The sequence below is a fragment of the Vicia villosa genome, linkage group LG1 (assembly GCF_029867415.1).
Source record: "Vicia villosa cultivar HV-30 ecotype Madison, WI linkage group LG1, Vvil1.0, whole genome shotgun sequence".
Taxonomy (NCBI): Eukaryota; Viridiplantae; Streptophyta; class Magnoliopsida; order Fabales; family Fabaceae; genus Vicia; species Vicia villosa.
The window spans coordinates 121170931-121197537 of record NC_081180.1 but is presented as its reverse complement, the minus strand read 5'-3'; the positions used below and the strand labels follow the sequence as shown (position 1 = coordinate 121197537).

At 36.5% G+C, this 26607-nt stretch overlaps 1 protein-coding gene across 1 annotated transcript; it reads left to right on the top strand.

Moving 5' to 3' along the window:
• The first annotated feature begins 244 nt into the window (after positions 1–244).
• Positions 245–23192, top strand: LOC131652998 (uncharacterized). Its single transcript, XM_058923014.1, has 3 exons — positions 245–480; positions 22265–22394; positions 22524–23192. The coding sequence occupies exons 1-3, from the start codon at positions 245–247 to the stop codon at positions 23190–23192; spliced, it is 1035 nt and encodes a 344-aa protein (XP_058778997.1).
• Positions 23193–26607: the final 3415 nt, after the last annotated feature.

The window sequence follows — 26607 nt, the reverse complement described above, 5'->3', positions numbered from 1 at the left end:
TATTGGATAAAATAAAAGTCGGTGGCGACTCTTGCAAAATATATAAAAAAAAAAGAGAAGGAGTCAGTTCGTCAAAAAAACCGAGTTACAATATTTTTCCTAACTCAACCAGAAAAGAAAGAACCAATTGTCATAAAAACCAGATAAAATCTTTAAAGTCCTAATTCACCCCCTCTTAGACGCACTCCGTACTTACAAATGGCATCATAGCAGGTTATAGGTTACCTGTTCCTTAAGATCCCGAATGGCTTCTGAAAATGCAAATCTAGTTTTCAAAGATGGTGGTAGTAATAACAAGTCTCCGTTGTTTTGTGGTGAATATTTTGATTTTTGGAAAATACGCATGAAGGAACATCTAGAGTCTCAAGGAAAAGAAGTTTGGAAAGCACTTGTAGAGGGTCATTTCATTCCTACTAATGTTGTTAATGGTGTTGGCTCCCCAAGCCCGAAGGTTTATGGGATGAAGACGATGAGAAAAAGGTTCTCAACAACAAGAAAGCAATAAATCTCTTTCAAGGCAAACTTAGCACGAATGAATTATTTTATATTTCGGCATGCACAACGACAGAGTAAATATGGGGTACAATAGTAGAAACTCATGAAGAAACCACTGAAATTAAAAGATCCAGATTGAACACATTGAGTCAAGAGTACAAACTATTCAGAATGCAACCTAGAGAATCAATCCTTGACTTGCAGAAAATATTTGTGCATTAGAAAAATTACTTGAAAGAACTTGGTAAGACTCTTACTAGAGATGAACTTAAACTTAAAGTGCTTAGATCTTTATCTAGGGAATGGAAACCAATGGTGACGATAATATTCGAAAAGAAAATTCTATCCAAAATGACTTTCGCAATGCTGTTTGGAAAACTTCAAAAATATGAGACAAAACTTGGAATACTAGAAAAGAATGAGAATCAAGAAAAAAATCCAAAAGAATTACACTAAAGGTTGATTCCAAGGAAGTTGAAAAGGAAGATAATGCAAAAGAAGATGAGAACTTCATACTTCTTGTAAAAAGGTTAGGTAAATTTTTTGGTAATAATAATAATAATTCTAACTTTGTGAAAAAGAAGAAGTTCTTGAACAAGAAAGAAGCCTCCACTTCAACACAAGATGTGACTTGCTATGAATGTAGGAAACAAGGACACATAAAGTTGGATTGTCCAAAACTTGCAAAGAAAATTTTCAAAAGAAGAAAGGAGTCAAAACCTATAATAGCCTACATTGCATGGGATGACAATGAAGTAATTTCATCATCAGATTTGAAAAGCGAAGAATGAGTCAATTTTGCATTGATGGCATCACATCATTTTGATGATGAATTCGAAGAGGTTAGTAGTGAATTTTCCTCTGTTGATAATGATGTTCAAGGTGTTATAAAAGAATTACTTAATGAATGTAGATTTTTGTATAAAACGATGTCAACACAAGAGAAACAAATCAAATATCTTAAAGAAAAGATTGACGCCATGCAAAAAGATTTTGAAGTTGAAAAACAAAAATGTGTTGACAAAGAGAAATAAAACTTTACATACAAAGTGTGTGATTCACTTTCTTTTTAAATTGTCCAATTGAAAAGAGTTCTTGAAAGATATAAAAAATGAAAAATTGGATTGGACAATGTCCTTAGTCAACAAAGATATATAGTGTTGCAAGTGAGCATTGTGTGCGGGTCAAGAAAGGAACTAATTATGAAGGACCCAATGCACGTTGGGTACCTAACAAAACTTAATTTGTTTTATAGGCATGCTTGAAGACCACTACAAACTTGTGGTATCTTGATAATGGTTGTTCGAAGCATATGATGGGAGATATAAGAAAATTTTCAAATCTAGTGCTTAATGCCAAGGGATATGTCACTTATGGAGACAATAACAAAGGAAAAATTCTTGGTATACACAAAGTTAGAGCACCAAATTTCACAACTATTGAAGATGCACTTTGTCATACCCCAAAATTTGCCCTCCTGATTTTATTTCTACGGGTTTATGCTTTGCATATTATTTGCGTAATTGTGCAATTATTCATACATACGTTCATTTTACGCGTTTCTATTCTAGTGTATGATCTAATGGCTGTAGTTTTATTTACTAATTATCGTGGTTTATGAGTTTAATATTTAATTAAATCTTAATTTAAATTGAATTTTAAATTAAAACTATTAAACCATTTTAATTCGTTATACTAATATTTGATGTTTGTCTGCCCTTACTAATGTGTTTAGGTACAAAAAGAAGAAGCCCAATCTTACCTCCAAGAAAGCCCATGACCCTAAGAGAAGCTTTTAAATCCATCACTTTATTTTTTATGATTTTATTTGTATTTATGTGAATTTATATTCATTTAAATATTAAATAAATCACTAAAAATATTAAATAAATGGATATACCACAAGTGGTGAATTGAATAAAAAAATAATAAAAAAGAGGTCATAAAAATCTGATTTTGGGAAGAAAGAATCGTATAAGCTTGATTGAAAACCAAAAGAGAAAGATTCAATATTCTTGCTAAAATCAAATATCAAAATCTTGATTTGCAAAGATTGTATTCCATGATTCTAACCTAATTCAAAGCAATATAAAAGCACAAAGGTGATCAGACTAAAGGGACTTTTGGAGACAAGGATTGGCAGCTTCACAAACTCAAACAAAACTCACAAAAATCTCAAGAAAGATCAATTTCGTTCTTGGAGTTTGGCATCAATCCAGAGGCTTTTGAAGGTTCCAACGCATTCCTGAAGATACTTTGAGGTTGTTCTGACCGTTACAAGGCTCTAAAACACCAAGAACACTCGCAGGTATCCTTCACTTTTGTTCAATTTTTTTTCCGTCGATTACATACTTTTATGCATCATGATGGAGTTTTAATCATATATTTGTGTTTGTCAAAGTGTTCTGAACGTTTCTGGAGGTTTAATCGTTATTATGCGCACAAACGAATAACTTGCCATGATTAGGGTTTAGGAGCTCCAATGGGGGATTTCTGTTTTAGGACAAATCATATGGAATTGCAGGTACCTACGAGGTCAGGGGGATGAGACGAACACGTCCACGGTCTCACCTTTAATTCATGTTGTGTATAGTTGTTTTTTGATGTTGCAGAATCTGTAGCCATGGAAATCGCCTGTAGGTAGAGGGTACAAACCTAACACGACGGTTCTAAGGAGGAAGAAGGGCGCGTGTCACCATGCCATTAGTCCGTTCAAATTCCGCGCGCGCGTTTCGTTTTAATTCCAATTGATTTGTTTTGTTGTTATTAGGGAGATGTTATGACAGCGAATAGAAACTGGCGAAGTGGAGAAGAGATGCGTCCAAGGGGCTTCAGGCGAGAGCGCGCAGGATCGATCCATGCCTCCGCCAAAATGTTTTGTTAACGTTATTTTCTTCTCAATTCATTACAGATCTGGTACGAAGCACACGCGCGTGCCTGTTGTGTGGCCTCAGATCCACACCTTTAAGATTCCCTCCAAGATGAATCTGAAGGTCTAGCAATGTTCTTCCACCATGGACCATCAGGGATCCACCACACAGGATCAGCTAAGTTCCTTTTGCCAATTTCTTTTCCTTTTTATTATGCAATGCATTGTCTTTTTATTTATTTACATATTGTTTTCTAAAATCCTTTTAAATGTCTTTTTCCTTAAAAGTTTTCTTGGATTCCTTTGTTTTCATAAAAAATATTAAAAATAAAATATTTCTTTTAATTAAATAATTTTATTTCATTTAAATATTTAGTTTAAATTGATTTTTTTAATCATTTGATTAATTACAAATGCTTTTATTAATTAATTGTTTGAAAAAATACTTATCAGTATTAGAAAATTTAATCGAAACTTTATTTTCACCGGTTTAATTAATTAGGTTGAAAAACCAATAATTAATTAAATTAATTTATTCTATTAATCAGGGTTTGCGAGAATTTGCCCTACACTAAAATATTCCTTTGTGTGTTTGTTTCAGAGTTTTCAGGGTTAGCAACAGGGTTTCTCCCGATAACGCGCCACGCCTATTACGAAGCTAAGTCCCGATTTACTTTATTTATTTTAGGGTTTACCTTTAAATATAATGAACTCCGCCTATACTCAATTCTTTTTCTGTTTGCCTTTGCTCTGCCAATTTTTTCAGGGTTAACCCCGAGGCTTCCTCCGACCGCCAACCATATCAGATCAAATTAAAAGCTAAGTGTTCTTTTCTAATTTTATATTTGTTTATTTGATTTTATTTTCATTTATTTTATTAGGATTAACCCTAATTGACTCTGAACTGATAATGCACTCACCCTACTTGTGCTTGTTATTTTTCCCACCTTTTCAGGGTTTGCTAACCGACAAGGCTACGGATAATTGGTAACCCTAAACTCTAGTCTTTTATTCTTTCTGTTTAATTATTACTTATGTCAAACCCTACTAAGGGATCCGCTGGTTTCATTGTCCCCTCCCCCATATTACTGTTGTTCTTGCCTTATATTATCTGCGTGGTTAGTAAAATAGGGAGTGACAGCCATTAAATTGAATTAGCCTCACTAATTTACAAGATAATATAATTGAATATAATCACGTGAGTGGTGCACACACGCACGCTTTTGGGTAACCCTCTCTGTTGCCTTGTTGCCTGTTGCCTTGTTGCCTGTTGCCTTGTTGCCTGTTGCCTTGTGTTTTTGCAGAATAGCCATGTCCCTCGAATACGAGGATACCTCAGCCATGTTGCCTCGATTAAAGGTCATGGTCCCTAATGATGCTGCCTTCGATACACTAACATGACCTTGACCCTCGGAAGTTGCCTACGAAAAAGGCTGAGGTATCTTCTGGCTGCCTACGAATAAGGCTTATTCTGATCCTTACCTTAGACTACCTGCCCTCCTATGGCATGGGACAGTCTTATGGCAAAGGATGTTTCAATGACCCTTCTACCTCCAAACAAAAGGCTTCCTGCCCTCTTATGGCAAGGATAGACCCTTTCATTCTGAAAGGCTAAAAAGAGACCTATCATCTGAGTTTAAGGTAATTGCCCCTAATTGCCTTGCCATGCTCCATTTTCTATATTCTTTCTCAAAATTCTTCAAAAAACTGGCTACGCTCATTTACGAGCTAAAGTCCATTTTCCCTCTTTCATCTACATTTTCTGAAAACGAGCAAGCAAAGCAATTAAGAGCCCATGGAAAACCATGGATGCAAAGGGTGCCTTACACCTTCCCTTTGCATAAATTACCCCCCGAACTTAGATTTCTTTAAAAGGTTTTTTCTGTTTCTTTTAGCCTTTCTGAATTTGTTTGGATAAAATAAAAGTCGGTGGCGACTCTTGCTATCCGCAACATTTCGATCGATAAAAAGTCAGTTCACCGAGTTACAGAACCGGCGACTCTGCTGGGGATAATTCGATAAAAGAGGGGTTACCTTAAAAGTTTAGGATTCACTTTAAATGTTTTCTATTATTTGCTTTGTTTGTTTTATTTTTCAAGGGCGTTTTGGGAATTAAATGAAGGATGAATCCTACACCCGGATTCAAGTACACTTAAGATTAGGAGTGGCATAGTCATGGCGACCTCTTTCACATATGTGGGAGATGAGTCAATATGAAGTTCACACTTGAGTTAGGACTCCATAGCATATGCACACCTTTCTCAAATGAGGGGGGTCTATGTATGTGTCTGTGGGTGCGCCGGAGCTCAAGGACCTTTAGTTACCCTTAACCCATCCTGGCCTTTAGGAACGTAGTGGGGGGACTACTCTTGACAAATGTTGAGAACTAGTTGCTACCCGATGCTACAATTCAGATAGGTCCTTTCTCAAAGTATCATTGCATGATGCAAATGCATCATGTCCGAGGGTGCTTTAGAAGGGCTGACAATTCTGGATAACTTGTAGAACCCGTTGCTGAAATCTCCTTATCCATAGAAATACCCTTGGGAAGGACACCTGATCAGACTCCATGCAAGCCTTAAGCCATAAATTGTGTGACTTGTGTGACTTATCTGTGCTTTCTACTAACCCTTTGGTTTTCTTGCAGGTTTTTCTTGTGGGACTCACTCGTCCTTATTACCCTACGTTTTGTCAGATGCATTGCATTCGCATGACATCGTGACATCATGACATCATAAGCATAACATGATTTAAGTAACCCTTTCAAGGATCTTAGGAATTTAGGGCGCACAATTTCAAGTGCTCTTATCAAGGACTGAACTCTTATCAAGGGGCAAGAGGATTTACTTTCCTCTCGCCATATACCTTCCAATTCAGAGACGTTATACCTATCAAGGGGCAAGAGGATTTATTTTCATTTAGCCATGTACCTTCAAATTCAGAAGTTCCCGAATCAGAGGCTATGACCCACTGGATATGGTGAGCTTGATTCCCATAGAAGAACATCCAAAAATCAGAGTTCCTCAAACGAAGATGCGACCAAATCATTTTATAATGTTGCTAACTAAATTCCTTAAAGATCCTTGAAAAGATTGCATTAGCATTCATAAAACTAATCTCTCCTTTTTAGGTCATTTCAAAGTCGAAAGAATATTATCATCCAAGTGCGGTGCAAATACAATCGTATCAGCGATTCAATCTCAATACTCATTCAAGAGAAATACAATTCTGACACTTCATTACGGGTCTTTCTTCAAAGATAATTCAGAAGTAATCAAAGAACTTCCCATCCTTTCTAGGAACCTTTCTAGATGTTTGATATCCTTTCAAGGAACCTTTCTAGGAAGTCTTCTCTAAGACATTTATCATCCTTTCCAGGAACCTTTCTAGGTAGCCTTTTCTAAGACATTTATCCTCCTTTCTAGGAACCTTTCTAGGTAATCTCCTTTCTAGGAACCTTATCTAGGTATCCTTTTCTAAGATGATTCATAGGTAACCTTTTCTAAGATAATTCATATCCTTTCCAGGAACCTTTCTAGGCAATCTTTTCTAAGATGTTCCATCCTTTCTAAGAGCCTTTTTAGGTAGTCTTGTTTAAGACGTGTCATAACCTTTCTAGGTCATTCTTGTTTAAGACATATCATACCTTTCTAAGCTAATCTTGTTTAAGACATATCTCAACCTTTTTAGGTAATCTTACCTTAAAAAAAAAAAACACACTTATCCAATCTTTTCTAAGACTTCTTTTGCCCTTTCAAGAAGCTTCTCAGGTTAATCTTCTACGAGACAATTCTTCTCGAGCTTTGTCTCCTTCAAGCCAGATGCACCTAAGCGTCAATTCACCAAGATTAATGTGACATTGGCCCAAGCATTACAACATCTGTCGAAGATCGGATTGATTACTCTGAGGGATGCTCCTAAGAATTCTAACACCTCCACTCCTGGCTATAAACTCAATGTGAGGTACGCGTACCATTCCAACATTCCTGGACATTACACAAACAATTGCTGGACATTGGAGAATAAGATTCAAGATCTGATCGATGACGGAGAGGTCAAATTCAACCCTCCTGAAAACTTCTATGGTGATCACCGCTCCTATGCCTAGTCATGACAAGACTGATTAATGTCAAAACGGACGAACTTTTGGATCAGTAGATCTACTTTCATTTGCAAGTTTCTTTTCTGTTTGTTTAAACATCTGACTCATGATAGACATTATTTGTTTTAATAGTCATCATCAGTGCATTGCATATGTTTGTCTTGAATAAATTATTTCGCTATCACTCATCTAAACAACATCTTTACTTTGCATATATTTTATGATACTCAACTCCTGCTAAAGTTATGTACCTTTTGAGGGAGGATGACGAAAACGATACCGCAACCTCATACAATATGCTTTTGAGCGGACTATGCTGACGATGTACAGGCATTGTTTCAATTCCTAAACAGTGGAGATATAAGGATGTTAATCCCTCGTCAACCCCTTTGAGCCTAAGAAGTAGAAGTTCCTTTCTTGTACTAATCAAAATCCTTTGATCATAACCTGGGGCAGGGTAGTGCTCAGTTAATTTGGTTGTGCATTCTATTTTAAGAGAATCATTCAGTACACCTTTCAACAAAGGTTTCAATCACAAGCGTTCATCCGCACACATCAAATAAGCGTTGGAGATAACAATCAAAAGACAATGATGGTTCATCAAGCAAGGCAGTCAATATCTTTCAAAAAGAAAAAATGAAAAAACATATATACAAAGAAAAGTCTGCTAAGTCAAAAATCAAAAGATGACTTAGGCAAAAATCAAGGCATCCCGCTGACTGTAAGCTCAAAAATGAACAGTTCAGGCAAAAGTTAAGGATATCAAAAAGATGAAAACAAAGAAGTCAATAAATTCATGAACAACACAATGTTGTGACTACCAAAAGGAAGAAGGGACTGCCATCTCAAAAAGTTCTCTTTGCTCGTGAACCGTCATCATTATCAAAGGTGCAAATCCAAAAGTCTCTTGGAACCTGAATGCATAAGTTGAATTAACTGAGCTTAAGACTGAAGATCATCACGGAGAGGGGTGGGTACAATCATATTTTGAGCCTTTATCCTTTGTTTCTTAAACCGTGAACCAAGCCACGTTACAACCCTTGAAAGTCCTAACTGAAGCATGGTTAGTTCGAAAGTATACTGTCATAACAAAGGTATCCCGACTCCTTAAGGTTTACCACAAATGCTAATTTGATATCTCGTTTTACAAACCTCACGTTGTTACAAATATCATGTTTTTACAAATATCACGCTTTTACATCTCATGCTAATGTTTTTCAAAAAAACTCAAGACAGACGTATGCATTGCATCTCATGAATTCATTATTAAACAAATTCTGCTACATAATTTCAAATGTTAGCAACAGAAAGAATCTGCACAGGGTACAACTAATGACTGAAAGTTATCCTGACAGACAAGATTACTCCGAGAAGCAATGTCTCCTACGTATACAAGGGGCATGACACGCTTTGCCCAATCAATCTGGGACAATCAGGTCAAGATTCAAAGAATCTCTCAAATACCAAACAATCAAAAGGCATACATCCCAAGTAGGTTTCAAACTATTTCCCAATCAATCTGGGGCAATCAAGTCAAGATTCCGAGAATCTCTCAAAAGCAAAAACATTCAGGAGCACCGTCCTAAGTTTATAGGGGCATGTCGCCCATAGTGCATATCTCATGAAGTCCTCGCGAGGCGAATCTTTCCAAAGTTCCTACTAGCTGGGGCAAATCTATGCAAGTCCAGTCCAACATCTGGATCAATACTCAGTGGCGTGTCCTGAATCAATTAGTAAGTTACTATGATACTGGGGGCAACTTTCAAGACACCCATGTCTCCCCACAGAGCCAGGTTCACAAAATCACATCCCCACAGAGTAATCATTAATAAGATATCTTCAAATGCTCTCGTCCAACAAAGACATGGCTCCCCAACAGAGTTTACATCTTCAACACCACCGGTTCTCCAACACTTTGCTCTTCTCCAACATGGTTTACTAATATCTTTCATCCCTAGTCAGGATCCATCAAAATACTACTCATCCCCAAGCAGAAGTCATAAATCCCCAGATACACCTCTTCAAAACAAGATCAAATATTCAAATCACAATGATACAGAGATTTATTTTCTCATAACAACATCAGTCATACATCATATACATCACATGCATATTCATACATTGAATACGGGTATAATTCATACATAACATACAAAGCGTTCCATTTATTTTTCCATCTCATTCATTACATACATCATAAACATTGCATAAAACTGACATTGTTACCAAGTGAATATTATCTGACAGGTACATTACAAAAGTTCGAATCTTATTCAAAGCAAAGCCTAACGCACGACCTTCCAGACATCTACGGATGCAAATTGGGTAGTCTAACGCACGACTTATCCATCAACCTAACGCACGGTTTTCTAGACATCTGACGATGCAAATTTGAATAGTCTGACGCATGATTTATTCTTTGACCTAACGCACGGTCTTCCAGACATCTACGGATGCAAATTGGGTAGTCTAACGCACGATTTATCCATCAACCTAACGCACGGTTTTCCAGACATCTAAGGATACAATTTGGATAAGTCTAACGCATGATTTATTCTTTGACCTAACGCACGGTCTTCCAGACATCTACGGATGAAAATTGGGTAGTCTAACGCACGATTTATCCATCAACCTAACGCACAGTTTTCCAGACATCTAAGGATGCAATTGAGAATAGTCTGACGCACGATTTATTCTTCGACCTAACGCACGGTCTTCCAGACATCTACGGATGCAAATTGGGTAGTCTAACGCACGATTTATCCATCAACCTAACGCACGGTTTTCCAGACATCTGAGGATGCAATTGAGAATAGTCTAACGCACGATTTATTCTTCGACCTAACGCACGGTTTTCCAGACATCTGAGGATGCAATTGAGAATAGTCTAACACACGATTTATTCTTCGACCTAACGCACGGTTTTCCAGACATCTGAGGATGCAATTGAGACAGTCTAACGTACGACACATTCTGACTCTCAAGTATATCAAGTCGGATGGCATCTTCAAGCCCATCTCAATCATACATCTTCTCCAAACACCTGGATGGCACCTTTAAGCCCATATCCGAAAAAAGTCCCTACTTCAGCGAGGGCAAATTTCTAGGCATTCTAGTGTTCAATCCTCTTCTACCCTCAGATTCCGACAGGCACACATGCCAGTCTACATCTTCAGATATAAGAAAATTGAACAGGGGCAGCTGTCATACCCCAAAATTTGCCCTCCTGATTTTATTTCTACGGGTTTATGCTTTGCATATTATTTGCGTAATTGTGCAATTATTCATACATACGTTCATTTTACGCGTTTCTATTCTAGTGTATGATCTAATGGCTGTTGTTTTATTTACTAATTATCGTGGTTTATGAGTTTAATATTTAGTTCAATCTTAATTTAAATTGAATTTTAAATTAAAACTATTAAACCATTTTAATTCGTTATACTAATATTTGATGTTTGTCTGCCCTTACTAATGTGTTTAGGTACAAAAAGAAGAAGCCCAATCTTACCTCCAAGAAAGCCCATGACCCTAAGAGAAGCTTTTAAATCCATCACTTTATTTTTTATGATTTTATTTGTATTTATGTGAATTTATATTCATTTAAATATTAAATAAATCACTAAAAATATTAAATAAATGGATATACCACAAGTGGTGAATTGAATAAAAAAATAATAAAAAAGAGGTCATAAAAATCTGATTTTGGGAAGAAAGAATCGTATAAGCTTGATTGAAAACCAAAAGAGAAAGATTCAATATTCTTGCTAAAATCAAATATCAAAATCTTGATTTGCAAAGATTGTATTCCATGATTCTAACCTAATTCAAAGCAATATAAAAGCACAAAGGTGATCAGACTAAAGGGACTTTTGGAGACAAGGATTGGCAGCTTCACAAACTCAAACAAAACTCACAAAAATCTCAAGAAAGATCAATTTCGTTCTTGGAGTTTGGCATCAATCCAGAGGCTTTTGAAGGTTCCAACGCATTCCTGAAGATACTCTGAGGTTGTTCTGACCGTTACAAGGCTCTAAAACACCAAGAACACTCGCAGGTATCCTTCACTTTTGTTCAATTTTTTTTCCGTCGATTACATACTTTTATGCATCATGATGGAGTTTTAATCATATATTTGTGTTTGTCAAAGTGTTCTGAACGTTTCTGGAGGTTTAATCGTTATTATGCGCACAAACGAATAACTTGCCATGATTAGGGTTTAGGAGCTCCAATGGGGGATTTCTGTTTTAGGACAAATCATATGGAATTGCAGGTACCTACGAGGTCAGGGGGATGAGACGAACACGTCCACGGTCTCACCTTTAATTCATGTTGTGTATAGTTGTTTTTTGATGTTGCAGAATCTGTAGCCATGGAAATCGCCTGTAGGTAGAGGGTACAAACCTAACACGACGGTTCTAAGGAGGAAGAAGGGCGCGTGTCACCATGCCATTAGTCCGTTCAAATTCCGCGCGCGCGTTTCGTTTTAATTCCAATTGATTTGTTTTGTTGTTATTAGGGAGATGTTATGACAGCGAATAGAAACTGGCGAAGTGGAGAAGAGATGCGTCCAAGGGGCTTCAGGCGAGAGCGCGCAGGATCGATCCATGCCTCCGCCAAAATGTTTTGTTAACGTTATTTTCTTCTCAATTCATTACAGATCTGGTACGAAGCACACGCGCGTGCCTGTTGTGTGGCCTCAGATCCACACCTTTAAGATTCCCTCCAAGATGAATCTGAAGGTCTAGCAATGTTCTTCCACCATGGACCATCAGGGATCCACCACACAGGATCAGCTAAGTTCCTTTTGCCAATTTCTTTTCCTTTTTATTATGCAATGCATTGTCTTTTTATTTATTTACATATTGTTTTCTAAAATCCTTTTAAATGTCTTTTTCCTTAAAAGTTTTCTTGGATTCCTTTGTTTTCATAAAAAATATTAAAAATAAAATATTTCTTTTAATTAAATAATTTTATTTCATTTAAATATTTAGTTTAAATTGATTTTTTTAATCATTTGATTAATTACAAATGCTTTTATTAATTAATTGTTTGAAAAAATACTTATCAGTATTAGAAAATTTAATCGAAACTTTATTTTCACCGGTTTAATTAATTAGGTTGAAAAACCAATAATTAATTAAATTAATTTATTCTATTAATCAGGGTTTGCGAGAATTTGCCCTACACTAAAATATTCCTTTGTGTGTTTGTTTCAGAGTTTTCAGGGTTAGCAACAGGGTTTCTCCCGATAACGCGCCACGCCTATTACGAAGCTAAGTCCCGATTTACTTTATTTATTTTAGGGTTTACCTTTAAATATAATGAACTCCGCCTATACTCAATTCTTTTTCTGTTTGCCTTTGCTCTGCCAATTTTTTCAGGGTTAACCCCGAGGCTTCCTCCGACCGCCAACCATATCAGATCAAATTAAAAGCTAAGTGTTCTTTTCTAATTTTATATTTGTTTATTTGATTTTATTTTCATTTATTTTATTAGGATTAACCCTAATTGACTCTGAACTGATAATGCACTCACCCTACTTGTGCTTGTTATTTTTCCCACCTTTTCAGGGTTTGCTAACCGACAAGGCTACGGATAATTGGTAACCCTAAACTCTAGTCTTTTATTCTTTCTGTTTAATTATTACTTATGTCAAACCCTACTAAGGGATCCGCTGGTTTCATTGTCCCCTCCCCCATATTACTGTTGTTCTTGCCTTATATTATCTGCGTGGTTAGTAAAATAGGGAGTGACAGCCATTAAATTGAATTAGCCTCACTAATTTACAAGATAATATAATTGAATATAATCACGTGAGTGGTGCACACACGCACGCTTTTGGGTAACCCTCTCTGTTGCCTTGTTGCCTGTTGCCTTGTTGCCTGTTGCCTTGTTGCCTGTTGCCTTGTGTTTTTGCAGAATAGCCATGTCCCTCGAATACGAGGATACCTCAGCCATGTTGCCTCGATTAAAGGTCATGGTCCCTAATGATGCTGCCTTCGATACACTAACATGACCTTGACCCTCGGAAGTTGCCTACGAAAAAGGCTGAGGTATCTTCTGGCTGCCTACGAATAAGGCTTATTCTGATCCTTACCTTAGACTACCTGCCCTCCTATGGCATGGGACAGTCTTATGGCAAAGGATGTTTCAATGACCCTTCTACCTCCAAACAAAAGGCTTCCTGCCCTCTTATGGCAAGGATAGACCCTTTCATTCTGAAAGGCTAAAAAGAGACCTATCATCTGAGTTTAAGGTAATTGCCCCTAATTGCCTTGCCATGCTCCATTTTCTATATTCTTTCTCAAAATTCTTCAAAAAACTGGCTACGCTCATTTACGAGCTAAAGTCCATTTTTCCTCTTTCATCTACATTTTCTGAAAACGAGCAAGCAAAGCAATTAAGAGCCCATGGAAAACCATGGATGCAAAGGGTGCCTTACACCTTCCCTTTGCATAAATTACCCCCCGAACTTAGATTTCTTTAAAAGGTTTTTTTCTGTTTCTTTTAGCCTTTCTGAATTTGTTTGGATAAAATAAAAGTCGGTGGCGACTCTTGCTATCCGCAACATTTCGATCGATAAAAAGTCAGTTCACCGAGTTACACACTTTATGTTGAAGGACTAAAGCATAATCTTCTAAGCATAAGTCAACTTTGTGACAAAGGCTTCAAGATCAAGTTCACCAAATATAAATGCTTGATTAAAGACAAAGCCACCCATGAGGTAAGACTCAAAGGTAAAAGAATCAATAATATTTTTATGATGTCTTTAGATGATTTATCATTAAAAGTAAAATATCTCATGGTAAACAGCAATGACTCATGGCTTTGGCATAGAAGGGCAACCCATATTCATATGGAACATTTAAATAAATTAGCCAAACATGATATAGTAATTGGTTTACCAAAGATAAAGTTTGTCAAAGAAAAATTATGCGATGCATGTCAAAAGGGAAAACAAAGAAAATCAACTTTCAAGCCAAAGAATGTGGTATCAACAACAAGGCCACTTTAATTTTTACATATGAACTTGTTTGGTCCATCAAGAACAAGAAGCTTCGGAGGTAATTTATATGCCTTAGTTATTGTTGATGATTTCTAGATATTCTTGGACTTTGTTTCTTGTGCAGAAAAGTGATTCTTTCAAATCATTTAAGAAGTATGCAAAGCAAATTCAAAATAAAAAATCATTAAAAATTGCAACAATTAAAAGTTACCATGGTGGAGAATTCCAAAATGCATTGTTTGAAGAATTTTGTGAAGAACATGGTATCTTCCACAAATTTTCAGCATGAAGGACCCCACAACAAAATGGAGCGGTGGAAAGAAGAATAGATCCCTATTAGAACTTGCATGAGCAATGCTTAACGATTCAAGTCTACCAAAATATTTTTGTGCGAATGCGGTTAGCACGACATGTTATGTAAGTAATCGGGTTATCATAAGACCAATATTGAAAAAGACTCCATATAAACTATTCAAAGGAAGAAAACCAAACATTGCTCACTTTCATATATTTGGATGCAAGTCTTTGTCCTCAATAATGACAAAGAAAATCTAGGTAAGTTTGATGAGAAATCCGATAAAGGTGTATTTCTTGGTTACTCCCTTACTAGTAAAGCTTATAGAATTTATAATAAAAGAACTTTAACTGTTGAAGAATCTATACATGTTTATTTGATGAATCTAACACCTCTAAAGAGGATATAGTTGTTTGTGATGATGATGACATAGAAATGCATTTGGAAGAAGTTACCAAAGATAACAATGTGAATCAACCGGAACACCAATAAGAAGTTTCACAACAAGAGACAAATCAAAATGATCTTCCGTAAGAATGGAGAACCCATCTTGATCATCCAATTGACAAAGTAATTGGTGACATAAGCAAAGGAGTTTCAACAAGGCTAAATCTCAAAGATGCTTTCTTGAATATGATATTTGTTTCTCAAATAAAACCCGATAATATTGATGAAGCCTTAGAAGAGGATCAATGGATAATTGCTATGCAAGAGAAATTAAATCAATTCGAGAGAAATCAAGTTTGGGAACTTGTTCCTAGGTAGGCCAAGTGATAAACACATCATAGGTACCAGATGGGTGTTAAGAACAAACTTGACGAGAATGGTGTAATTGTTCGAAACAAAGCAAGATTGGTGGCTCAAGGTTATAATCAAGAATAAGGAATTGACTTTGAAGAAACATTCGCTCTAATTACAAGGTTAGAATCTATTTGTTTATTACTTGCTTATGCTTGTTCATTAATTTTTTAGTTTTTCCAAATTGACGTCAAGAGCGTATTCTTGAATAGATACATCAATGAAGAAGTCTATGTCAAATAACCTCCCGGTTTTGAAAACTTCAAGAATCCTTCACATGTTTTCAAGTTGAAGAAACCTCTTTATGGCTTAAAGCAAGCACCAAGAGCATGGTATGATCGACTTAACAAATTTCCATGCAAAAGAAGATTTGAAAAAGGTAAAGTTGATAAAACTTTGTTTATAAAGATAACCAAAGGTCATACTTTATTGGTTCAAGTCTACGTTGACTACGTCATATTCGATTCAACAAACAAAGGACTTTGTGAAGAATTTTTATTGATGATGCAAGGAGAATTTGAGATGTCTTTGATGAGTAAAATGAATTATTTTCTATGACTACAAATCAACCAATCCAAGTATTGCAAAGATCTGTTGAAAAGATTTTATATGGATAGTTGCAAAGAGATGTCTACTCCAATGGGTTATGGAACATATGTAGATCAAGATGAGTCTGATGTTTCAATTGATATCACTAAATATCGAGGTATGATTGGTTCATTACTATATTTAATGGCAAGCCATCCTGACATTATGTTTAGTATTTGTCTCTGAGCACGCTTTCAAGTGAATCCAAAGGAATCTCATCTCACCGCTGTAAAAAGGATCATGAAGTATCTCAAAGGAACAACAAATGTCAGCCTATGTTATCCAAAAAGTAGTATATGTGATTTAGTTGGTTATTCTGACTCGGATTATGCAGGATGTAAAACAAATCGCAAAAGTATAAGTGGTACGTGTCACATACTAAGAAAGGCATTAATATCATGGTCTTGCAAGAAACAAGCTTGTGTCGCGCTTAGCACGATCGAAGCAAAACATATTGCGGCAGGAAGTTGTAGTGCTCAAATTCTATGGCTCAAACAACGACTACGTGACTATGGACTCAATATTGGATGCATTCCTCTACAATGTGATAACACAAGTGCGATCAACATAACAAAGAATCCGGTCCTGCATTCAAGAAAAAAGCACATCGACATACGACATTATTTTCTTCGTGATTATGTTTTTCAAAAGGATGTCGAAGTAACATTTGTGGACACTCATAACCAACTGACTGATATCTTCACTAAACCTTTGGCTAAAAATCCTTTCTTTAAAAACTAGTTTTCTTCCTTTTTTCCCCATCTTCACAAACTTTTTTTTTCAATTTTTTTCAAAAATTTCAATTAAGTCATACGCATGCCTTCCTATGATATCTCACTTTTTTTGGTTTTTTTTCCTCTTTGATCTCTACTCCATGTGCATGTTGCGTGTATTTTTTAATGTGAAGAATCTTGGTACTATAATTTTAACTTCTTGCTCTTTAACTCTTATCACTTTCTCTGCATAAGTTGTTACCATTTCCTCTATAGTTTCTTTCGTATTCTATCAATAGCCTTTATTATTTTCTGTTTCTATTCATTGAATATTTGGCCATGCATTAAGGAATATATTCTCTCCATATCTCTACTGCATAATTGATTGATTCTATTCATGCAATCACTTTTACATAATTTATTTTGGTCTTTGTTATTATTTATCATTATTCAATTTAGTCTTGTTTCAAATCACCTATAAAATCTCTTAAAAAACCTAGCCTTCACAACACACAAAACCTCACAATCTAAAAATTTCTCTCTCCCTTTCATCTAACCTTACATGCCTCCCTCCTTCTCCATCACTATTCTTTTTATCTCACTCAAAAAAATCCAAAAACCTTCATCAAAGCCTCATCCTTTACCATGTCCTCTTCAAGAAAAGACAAGGCAAAAGCTACCTCCTCTAAGAGTTCTATTCAAGATGGTATTGTAAGACTTTTTCCCTCAGTGGTACAAAGAACAGGATTCTCAGACCTTTTTCAGAGAAAGGCTCTTCTACCTCCAAGGTTTGGAAATCTTGATAACTTTTATTCTGAATGCTTTAGTTTTCCTGCACTATATAAGGCTCAGCATATTGATAAACTAATTGCTAGTCATTAAGAAATTTATACTGTGTTAGTAAGGGTTTTCTACAGTAATTTGGAAATACAAGATGGTGCCATTATCTCTAATGTCAAAGGAGTCCCTATTCTTCTCAACTGTGAAAGTCTTGGAAAAGCTTTAGGTATTCCCTATGATGGCGCAAGAATCAAACTCGGTGCTAAAGCTGACCCTCCCGTATATACGAAAAAAAGAGAATTTTATTATAGTATTGCAAGAATGATTGAAGAACAGTTCCTCTAGAAAAGAGAGAAAATTTTGGAAGAATCTCTGGCTAGAAACTCTTGGTCTGTAGGAATATTTCATCTTGATGACTGATTAATCCACTACTTCCTAGCCGATGTCATTATGCCAAAATTTTCAAACTTTTCTAACGTGAATGATTGTGAGAGGAAGATCTTGTATGCTATGAAGCATAACATTCAAGTAAACTGGTCCTTTGCTATTCTAAACCACATGGTTGTACAAGATGAAAGAGCTTCTGCACTTTCGTATGATCATTGGTTAACACACGTGTTTCAATATTTTAATGTTAATTTGGTAGGTGAATGAATACTTGAGATGTCGTCCAAGCATGAGATTACTCCGCATACAATTTGTAATACCAAGATGGGTGTGAAGTTTGATCCTATTGCTCGGACGGTAAACCACATCTTAACTCCTGGAGATCAAGCTCCTTCAGAAGACATCTCAAATAATCAGATGTTTGACTAGCTCCAATACATAAATCATTGCATGAATGATCAGTTTTCCCATCTCTATGCTCATACAAGTGTTTATCCATTTGAATTTCAACCATACCATTATTCCTTTATTCAACCACATGATGAATATCAACCAAAAAGTGACCCTGAAGTTGATATGAACCAAGACCAGGTTCATTGTTTTCTTTTTGCATGTCCTTTAAGTTATGTTAGAACAATTTCTCTTTAATCTTTCTTTTATTTTGTGTGTTTTTATAATTTGGACAAATGTTTATGTTTATGGTATGATTGTGTGTGTAACTAATAAATATGCTTGATTATATATTTTATGTTTATGATATTATTTTCTTTCTCCCTTCTTTTTGATAATGCCAAAGAGGGAGAGGAAATGTATGGAATATATGTATGCTTGTTTGTGCTTGTATTAGTTAAACTTTTTCAGCATTTTCAAGACAAAGATGTCAAGTTTAGGAGGAGCTTTTCTCAAAATTTTGGACATCAAATTTAGGGGGAGCTTTATGTGTGATCCTAATCAAATATGAAGATTTCAAGATTTTGCTTCAAAGTTCCATACTTGGCATCATCAAAAAGAGGGAAAATGTGAAGACAAGCTTCCTATATATATTTTGATGAAGACAAAGCTCTCCAACGATGCACTCAAAAAGAAGAAGAAATATAAGATTGAAGACATGCTCCTTATTTTCAAAGCTTTGATCATTCAACTGCTAAGGTATATGAAACTTTTAACAAATATAATCTTAGTGTTCAATCATTCTAATTCATGAATACAACATTTGAAAAATGTTTTTCGAAATTAGGATGATAATCTTGATTAAAAATGTGAAGCATTCATATTATGTACTTAGAAAAAATTTCAAAATTTTTCAAAGTGCAATCAATTACACTTTTAGTACAATCGATTGCAGCATGCCTTTACCCTAAAAATTTTTATTTTTTCTCTTAGTGCAATCAATTGTGTTATGTGTGCAATCGATTGTCATTAGTTAATTTTTCAATTTCTTATAACGTTACTTGCTGTGTAATCGATTTTTCTTTTGGTTCAATAGATTACACCTTAATCAAAATTGAAAAAAGCTTCATGTTATTGCACCCTTTCATCATTTCTTCTCATGGCAAACATAACATCTTTTCAAGGATAAAAATTATGATTTTCTATCAACTATTGCCATGTTTTTGAAGGGTTGTTAACACTACTATAAATTGAACTCAACGTTTCAATTTTCATTTACCTCTTTCAATCAATTTAACAGACATATTTTCACATAACAAAATTTTTATCAAGTGGTACTTTTGAGTCATATTTTTCATATCATATTCATAAAGTAACTTGAGAACTTAAGAGAGTATTTTGTTATTAAGTTTCATATTGAAAGAGAAGAAGTCCTTCATAGGATTTGTATACTAAAAACTTACTTATTCACATACTCTTATTGAATCAACATCTTATTTTTCCAGGATTGATGGAAATAAGATTGTGTGAAGTGTATTGCTTGTTTTTTCAGGATTGTTGGAAACATGTGTGTGCGAGAAAAGGGAGGATTGTTTTCTTTTCTTGTGGAACAAGTTTCAAGAGGATTGTTCTTGATAACTTGGTTAGAGTCTTGTTTAGGAAGATCTTAAAATAATAAAATCTCTTACATGTGGTAAGGGGGCTGAAGTACTCTCGGATTGTGAGGGGAATCAGGATATATCGTCGTGTTCTTTAATTTTCGCACTTTACCGCTTTCATTACCTAACATAACTAGAAAAGAAAGAACCAATTGTCATAAAAACCAAATAAAATTTTTAAAGTCCAAATTCACCCCTCTTAGGCGCACTTCGTACTTACATAATCGACTCCCAAACTCGAATTTGGTTGCTAGACCATTTCTTTCATTTTGAGAGGTTTTCTCGATATTTTCCATTTCATTTGGAACAAATAAAGTACACTGTCAACTCTGTATTTTTTTGCAACGCGACAAGTATGTCAATTGAGCAATTAAGAGAAAGAAAGTCTTTTGTGAGAGAGTGCAAACAAAAGGTTGGAAGGAGCAGAAGCCATTGTTAGAGTTTATTGTCGCTGGAAAATTAAGGTAAACGGGAATTACTCATTAATGGGTGTAATTGCATGAAGGGTATAGTGGGATCCTCACACTCTTCTTTGTTTTCCAATGTTTTTCTCCAATTGTTGATGGTTATGTGTATGGAGAAGGTTTGTGAAAAACCTATCTCAATCTCTATGAGTAACATGAAATTTGTGCTTTATAGTATACTAAACAATTCGTGCATGATTGATAGATGAAAATCTGAATGTTATTGTTCATGTTAATTGTTATTGAGCATGATGAATATGTTGATGAGTTAGTGTTAATTTGATGTATTAATTTTAATATGGATTTTACTAGTTGGTTCTTGTGCAATATGGGGTTGGAATCAAAGCTTTAGGGGAGCTCCAATGGAGAAATTTGCGTTTTGATTTTTGCAGATCTTAAGATCTTGCCCAGTGAGACTCCAGCACGCCTGGAAAGCTGTGCAAGGTGGGTGTTATTGCAGGTTTTTAGAATCTCGCATGGCAAGAGCTCGCCTAGTGAGATATGTGGTCGCCTGGCAAGGCTGACAACACATAGTTGATTGTTTTCAACTCAAGTTTTCGATAGCGTTATGTTTTAGCAAATGTTTGGTACTGTTAGATGCAAATTACCACTATTAAGTGTTGTTTGATCTTGATTTATGACTTTTAATTATTTTACCTGATTTTAATGATTAATGTGTTTATGTGTTCGATTTGGTGATGGAATCAATATGTGATATGACCTCGTGTTGTGGCAATGTTATGCTGGTATATTTGGTTTAAGGGTGGAACCACTGTTGAATTATGCAGGTGAAGGTTGAGGTGAACCTCATATGATGTTTAATTCTTATGCATACATCATGTAGGAGCTAGGTATTGATGTTGCCAGGTTCAGAGATAGAACTAGTGGTGTGTTGCATGATCTAGAGATGTGATCAGCGATGGGATGATTTCAATAACATACCTCTGAGCTTCCAAAACTTTGATACCATATTCATATAGAATCGAGGACTTGAATTGCATTACATACATACTTGAATTACAAATTGATAGTCGTTCTGTTGTGTGAATAATCAATTGTTGATGATATCTATCCTTGCATCCTTTTGCACCGCTAACATATTTTGAGTGTATTCTCACCCTCTATTTGCTTGTTGTGCTCGCTTTATGCCTATGATGCAGATACCCAGGTAGAGCCTGAGAAGCCTTAGATGTTTCTGTGTGGAAGATGGCTCGTGTCTTCTTCATTTATCGTTTTCTGAGTTCTATTTAGTATTTGGTGACGCTATGATAGTGTAACACTGGAGATGAGATCGTTATTTCTTTATTCTGCTTATTGTTAAATGGTAATTAAACTAATACTTTATTTGATTCAAAGTTAATTCTATTTGAGACTATGGAGTATTGTTTAAAATGTTTTATTAATTTCCACTGTGATGTGTCTGAGCTGTAAAAATAATTTATGTTGAGAATGTATGACACCCTATTAGTGAAAGTAAACTCTGATTATTTTAGAAAATGCACGTTGGGGAATTAAGGTGTTACAAAGTTGGTATCAGAGACTAGTTGGTTCATTCGGCCTAGGTTGTGAACGAGTCTATACCTGTGTGCACGACATGTGTGTGAACACTGTTGATACTTGTTGTTGTTGTTGTTATATCAAACAGTTTATGGGTTATCATAAGAATAATTAGTTCTTAATGTTTGCTAATAAGTTACATATTTATGATGAGGACAGACGGGCTAGATCCACTTATTCCAAAAGTGATAGTGAGAAGAAGAATGGAGGTCAGAACCGTGGTAAACCTTATGTGACTCCAACTGATAAGGGAAAGCACAAAACTGCTGGTGGGAAAGAGACAAGTGAGGTACAAGCTCCTACATTTCTGAGATGTTTCAAATGTGGAGGTTAAGGTCACCGTATTTCTAAATGCAAGAGTACGGTCCTGGCATATTTCAAGTCTGGAAAGCCATGACATCATGCTTCCGAATGCAAGGGTACAGTGGCGACTTGTTTCAACTGTGGAAAACCAGGTTATATAAGTACCCAGTTTCAGAAATCAAAGAAGACAGATTTTGCGCAAGCGAGAGGTAAGGTGTTTGCTCTGAGTAGTGTTGAGGTCTCGAAGCCATATAATTTGATTCGAGGTACGTGTTTCATTAATGGTGTTTTCTTGATTGTTATCGTTGATACTGGAGTGACACATTCTTTCATTTCGCTTGATTGTGTTAAGAGATTAAGTTTGGTAGTATCTTCAATGAATGGTAGTATGATTATTGGTATCCTGACATATGGTTTTGTGACTACTTTGCTGGTTTGTTTGAATTTCCTATTGACCATTTATAGTAAAGAGTTTGGAGTTGACTTGGTTTGTCTACCTCTAAGTCAACTTGATTTTATTCTAGGGATGTATTGGTTTGAGTTTAACCATTTTCATATTAATTGCTTTGATAAGACTGTGATGTTTCCCAAACCCAAAGATATGGCGGATTTGAGATTCATGTCTGCGTGTAAAGTGGAGATGTCCTTGGAGGAGAAAGATCAAATGCTTATGATGTTTGCTTCCTTAAGAGTGGATTGTGAGGCTGTGAGTGTTGAGATGACTGTTGTGTGTGAATTCCCTGATGTGTTTCCTAAGGATATTAGTAATTTTCTACCGAAGTGAGAAGTTGAGTTCACCATAGATTTAGTACTTGATACTAGACATGTGTCGATGGAACCATATATAATGGAGACACAATACTCAGTATAGTAGACTTGTATAGTAGGAGTATGTATAACTGTATTCTATATTAGTATGGTATATACTATCCTATATAAATAAGCCATGTGGCATTTGTAAAAGATAAGAAATGTATGAATGAAAAATACAGAGTGTTTTTCACATTTCCATTATGGTATCATTCGCCTATTGATCCATTCCGCTGCTGATCAAGAACACTTCAGAGAAGCATCGTTCTTGCATCAAGAAAACGTCTAAGACGTTCTTCATCAAAGATCTCTCTCGCTTCGTAGAAGCATCTCTTTCTTCACGTGTCCAAGAAGCGTCTTTCTCTCACATTGAGCTTCAGAGAAGCTCTGCGTTCTTCGCTTTGTTTCATCGATTGAAACTGTGCTCGCTTCCATGGATTCACCTCCATCTTCTCCTCGTGTTTCTGAGACTCTGGGTTCGCTTTCAACTTATTCCACTTCATCTGGAATCAACACGTTTCGTCCGAAGCTCTCCATCAAACTCAATGACAACAACTTTCTCTTGTGGAACCATCAAGTTGAAGGCGTGATCCTCACCAATCGGTTGCATCGTTTTGTGGTGAGTCCTCAGATTCCACCGAAGTATGCATCTGAACTTGATCGTCAAAATCTTGTTTCTTCTTATACGTATGAAGCATGGTTGGTTCAAGATCAAGCTCTCTTTATCTGGATTTTGTCAACCATCTCTGAGTCCGTGTTGCCTCGGTTTCTCTCCTGCAAACATTCGTTTGAAATTTGGGAACGGATTCACAAGCACTTTAATGCTATGATGAAGGCTAAAGTTCGCCAACTCCGATCTGAGCTCAAGACTACAAAGAAAGCAAATCGCACAGTGTCTGAATATGTTCTCAAGATCAAATCGATTACTGATTCTTTGCTTGTTGTAGGGGATGTTATCACTGAAGAAACGCAAATTGATGCTATCTTGGATGGGCTTCCAGAGGAATACAGTCCATTCGTGATGCAAATGTATGGTAAATCCGATTCCTTGACTCTTTATGATGTTGAAGCATTGCTGTATGTTCAGGAGGCTCAGTTGGACAAATTTAGGCAAGAACTTGCTCTCTCCAATGTATCTGCCAACCTTGCCATGTCCAATACCAATTCAAAGCAAGCTACTGCACCTAATCGTGGAAATTCGAACTATCGAGGTCGTGGCTATGGTGGTCGTGGTAGAAGCAGAGGTCGAGGGATGCCTCCATCTGGCTCAGGTAACAGGCCCAAGTGTCAGCTCTGTGGTAAGTATGGCCATGCTGTGTTTGATTGTTGGCACAGGTTTGATGAGACATTCACTCCCACTCTGCAATCTCAACAAGAAGCACCCAGTAGCAGTTCTGCTCAAGCCGTGTCTCCTCTGTAGACTGACTCTTCCAAAGATGCTACTGCACTGATGGCTCACTCATTTGGAACCACTCAACACTTACATGTGCCATCTGATCTTGATTCCCATGCCTGGTTTGCCGACTCAGGTGCTTCGCATCATCTCACTCCTTACTCTGAATTTCTACATAGTAGTAAAGTATACACAGGGTCAAGCAAAGTGTGTGTAGGTAATGGTCATGTCCTAGATATTCATGCCATTGGATCCTCACAAAGTCATTCCACAATCACACCACAAGCCACTTTAGTGTTCAAAGATGTTCTTCATGTGCCTCAAATCACTAGGAATCTTCTTTCTGTGTCATAATTTTCCAAGGATAATGCTGCTTATTTTGAATTTTATCCTAATCACTGCTACATTAAATCTCAGGTGTCTAAAGCCACTTTATGCAAAGGTGTCCGAGATGCTCATGGACTGTACAGGTTTTCATCTCTACTAGCAGGAAGCTCTCCTTCTTCCAATGAGGATCCTCTGCCCCTAGCTTTTCCAGTTGTTAATAATGCTGTGCAAACTGGTACCACCTCTACACTGACCTTGTGGCATCGAAGGCTTGGACATGCTCACTCTGAGGCTATTAGGTCTGTTTTACACACATGTAATGTTTCAATACCACACAAAGACTCTGTGCACTTTTGTAGTTCTTGTTGTTTAGGCAAATCACACAAACAAGCTGCACCAATGACACACACTGTATACTCTAAACCGTTTGAAGTAGTTCACACAGATTTATGGGGACCCTCCCCTTTTCCCTCTAGTGGAGGCTTTAGATACTACATTGCTTTTGTTGATACTTTTACTCGATATACTTGGATCTATTTCCTGAAAAATAAGTCTGATGCTCTTAATGCCTTTATACTATTTCATGCTCATGTTAAAACTCAATTTAATGCTCAAATTAAATCCATTCAGTCTGACTATGGGGGGATTTCAGACCCTTTACAAATTACCTGGCCAAACTTGGTATCACTCATAGGCTTACTTGTCCATACACATATCATCAGAATGGCACTGTTGAACGAAAGCACAGGCACATTGTAGAAATGGGACTGTCTCTCCTTGCACAAGCCTCTATGCATGTCAGTTTTTGGGATCACAGTTTCACCATAGCTGTGTCTCTCATTAACAGACTTCCTACAAGGTTCCTTACCCAATTTTCCTCCCCTTTTCATGCTCTCCACTATTCCCTTCCCAATTACAAGGCTCTGAAAACCTTTGGTTGTGCTTGTTACCCTAACCTTAGGCCCTACAATCAACACAAGTTGGAATTCAGAAGCACTCAATGTGTTTTCTTGGGTGTTTCCCCTCAACACAAGGGATTCAAATGTATGTTAGTTTTGATGAAAATGTGTTTCCTTATTTGGCCTTATTTTCCTCTTCTAACACATCTATCTCAAACACTTCTAATACTGCCTCATCTTCTAGTCAGCCTCTCCTTATTCCTACCTTTCAGGACTCATCCAATCCCACTCTTGCTAGTCCTACACCTGCTATTATTTCTTGCCCTGAACCCATACAGCCTGTCCCAATTGAATCTCCCAATGTTGGTCCCACAGTCAGTCCACTCTTAGATCCTGAAATCCCTTCCTTCAACCCACCAAATACTGACTTACCTCTCATCCCTGTGCCTCCTACACAGCTCATCTCTACAAATCGGTCTCCCTTGCTGGTAGATGTGACTCCTGTTCCTTCCTCTTTCCCACAGTCTACCCTGGTCACAAATAACCATCCTATGATTACTAGAGGCAAGACTGGCTCTCTCAAACCTAAAGCTTACTTGGCTTGTACTGAACCAAATTCTGTCAGAGAGGCTCTCTCTAATCCACAGTGGCTTGCAACTATGCAAGCTGAGTATAATGCCTTGATTTCCAATAATACATGGACCCTCACCTCCCTTCCTCCTAACAGAAAAGCTGTTGGATGTAGATGGGTTTTCAGAGTGAAGGAAAAT

Coding starts and splice junctions, on each gene's coding strand:
- LOC131652998 (XM_058923014.1), top strand. CDS start 245: ATGGCTTCTGAAAATGCAAATCTAGTTTTCAAAGATGGTGGTAGTAAT. Junction 481..22,264: donor ATGAAGACGATGAGAAAAAG/GTTCTCAACAAC, acceptor TGATGAGGACAG/ACGGGCTAGATCCACTTATT. Junction 22,395..22,523: donor GTGGGAAAGAGACAAGTGAG/GTACAAGCTCCT, acceptor TCCGAATGCAAG/GGTACAGTGGCGACTTGTTT.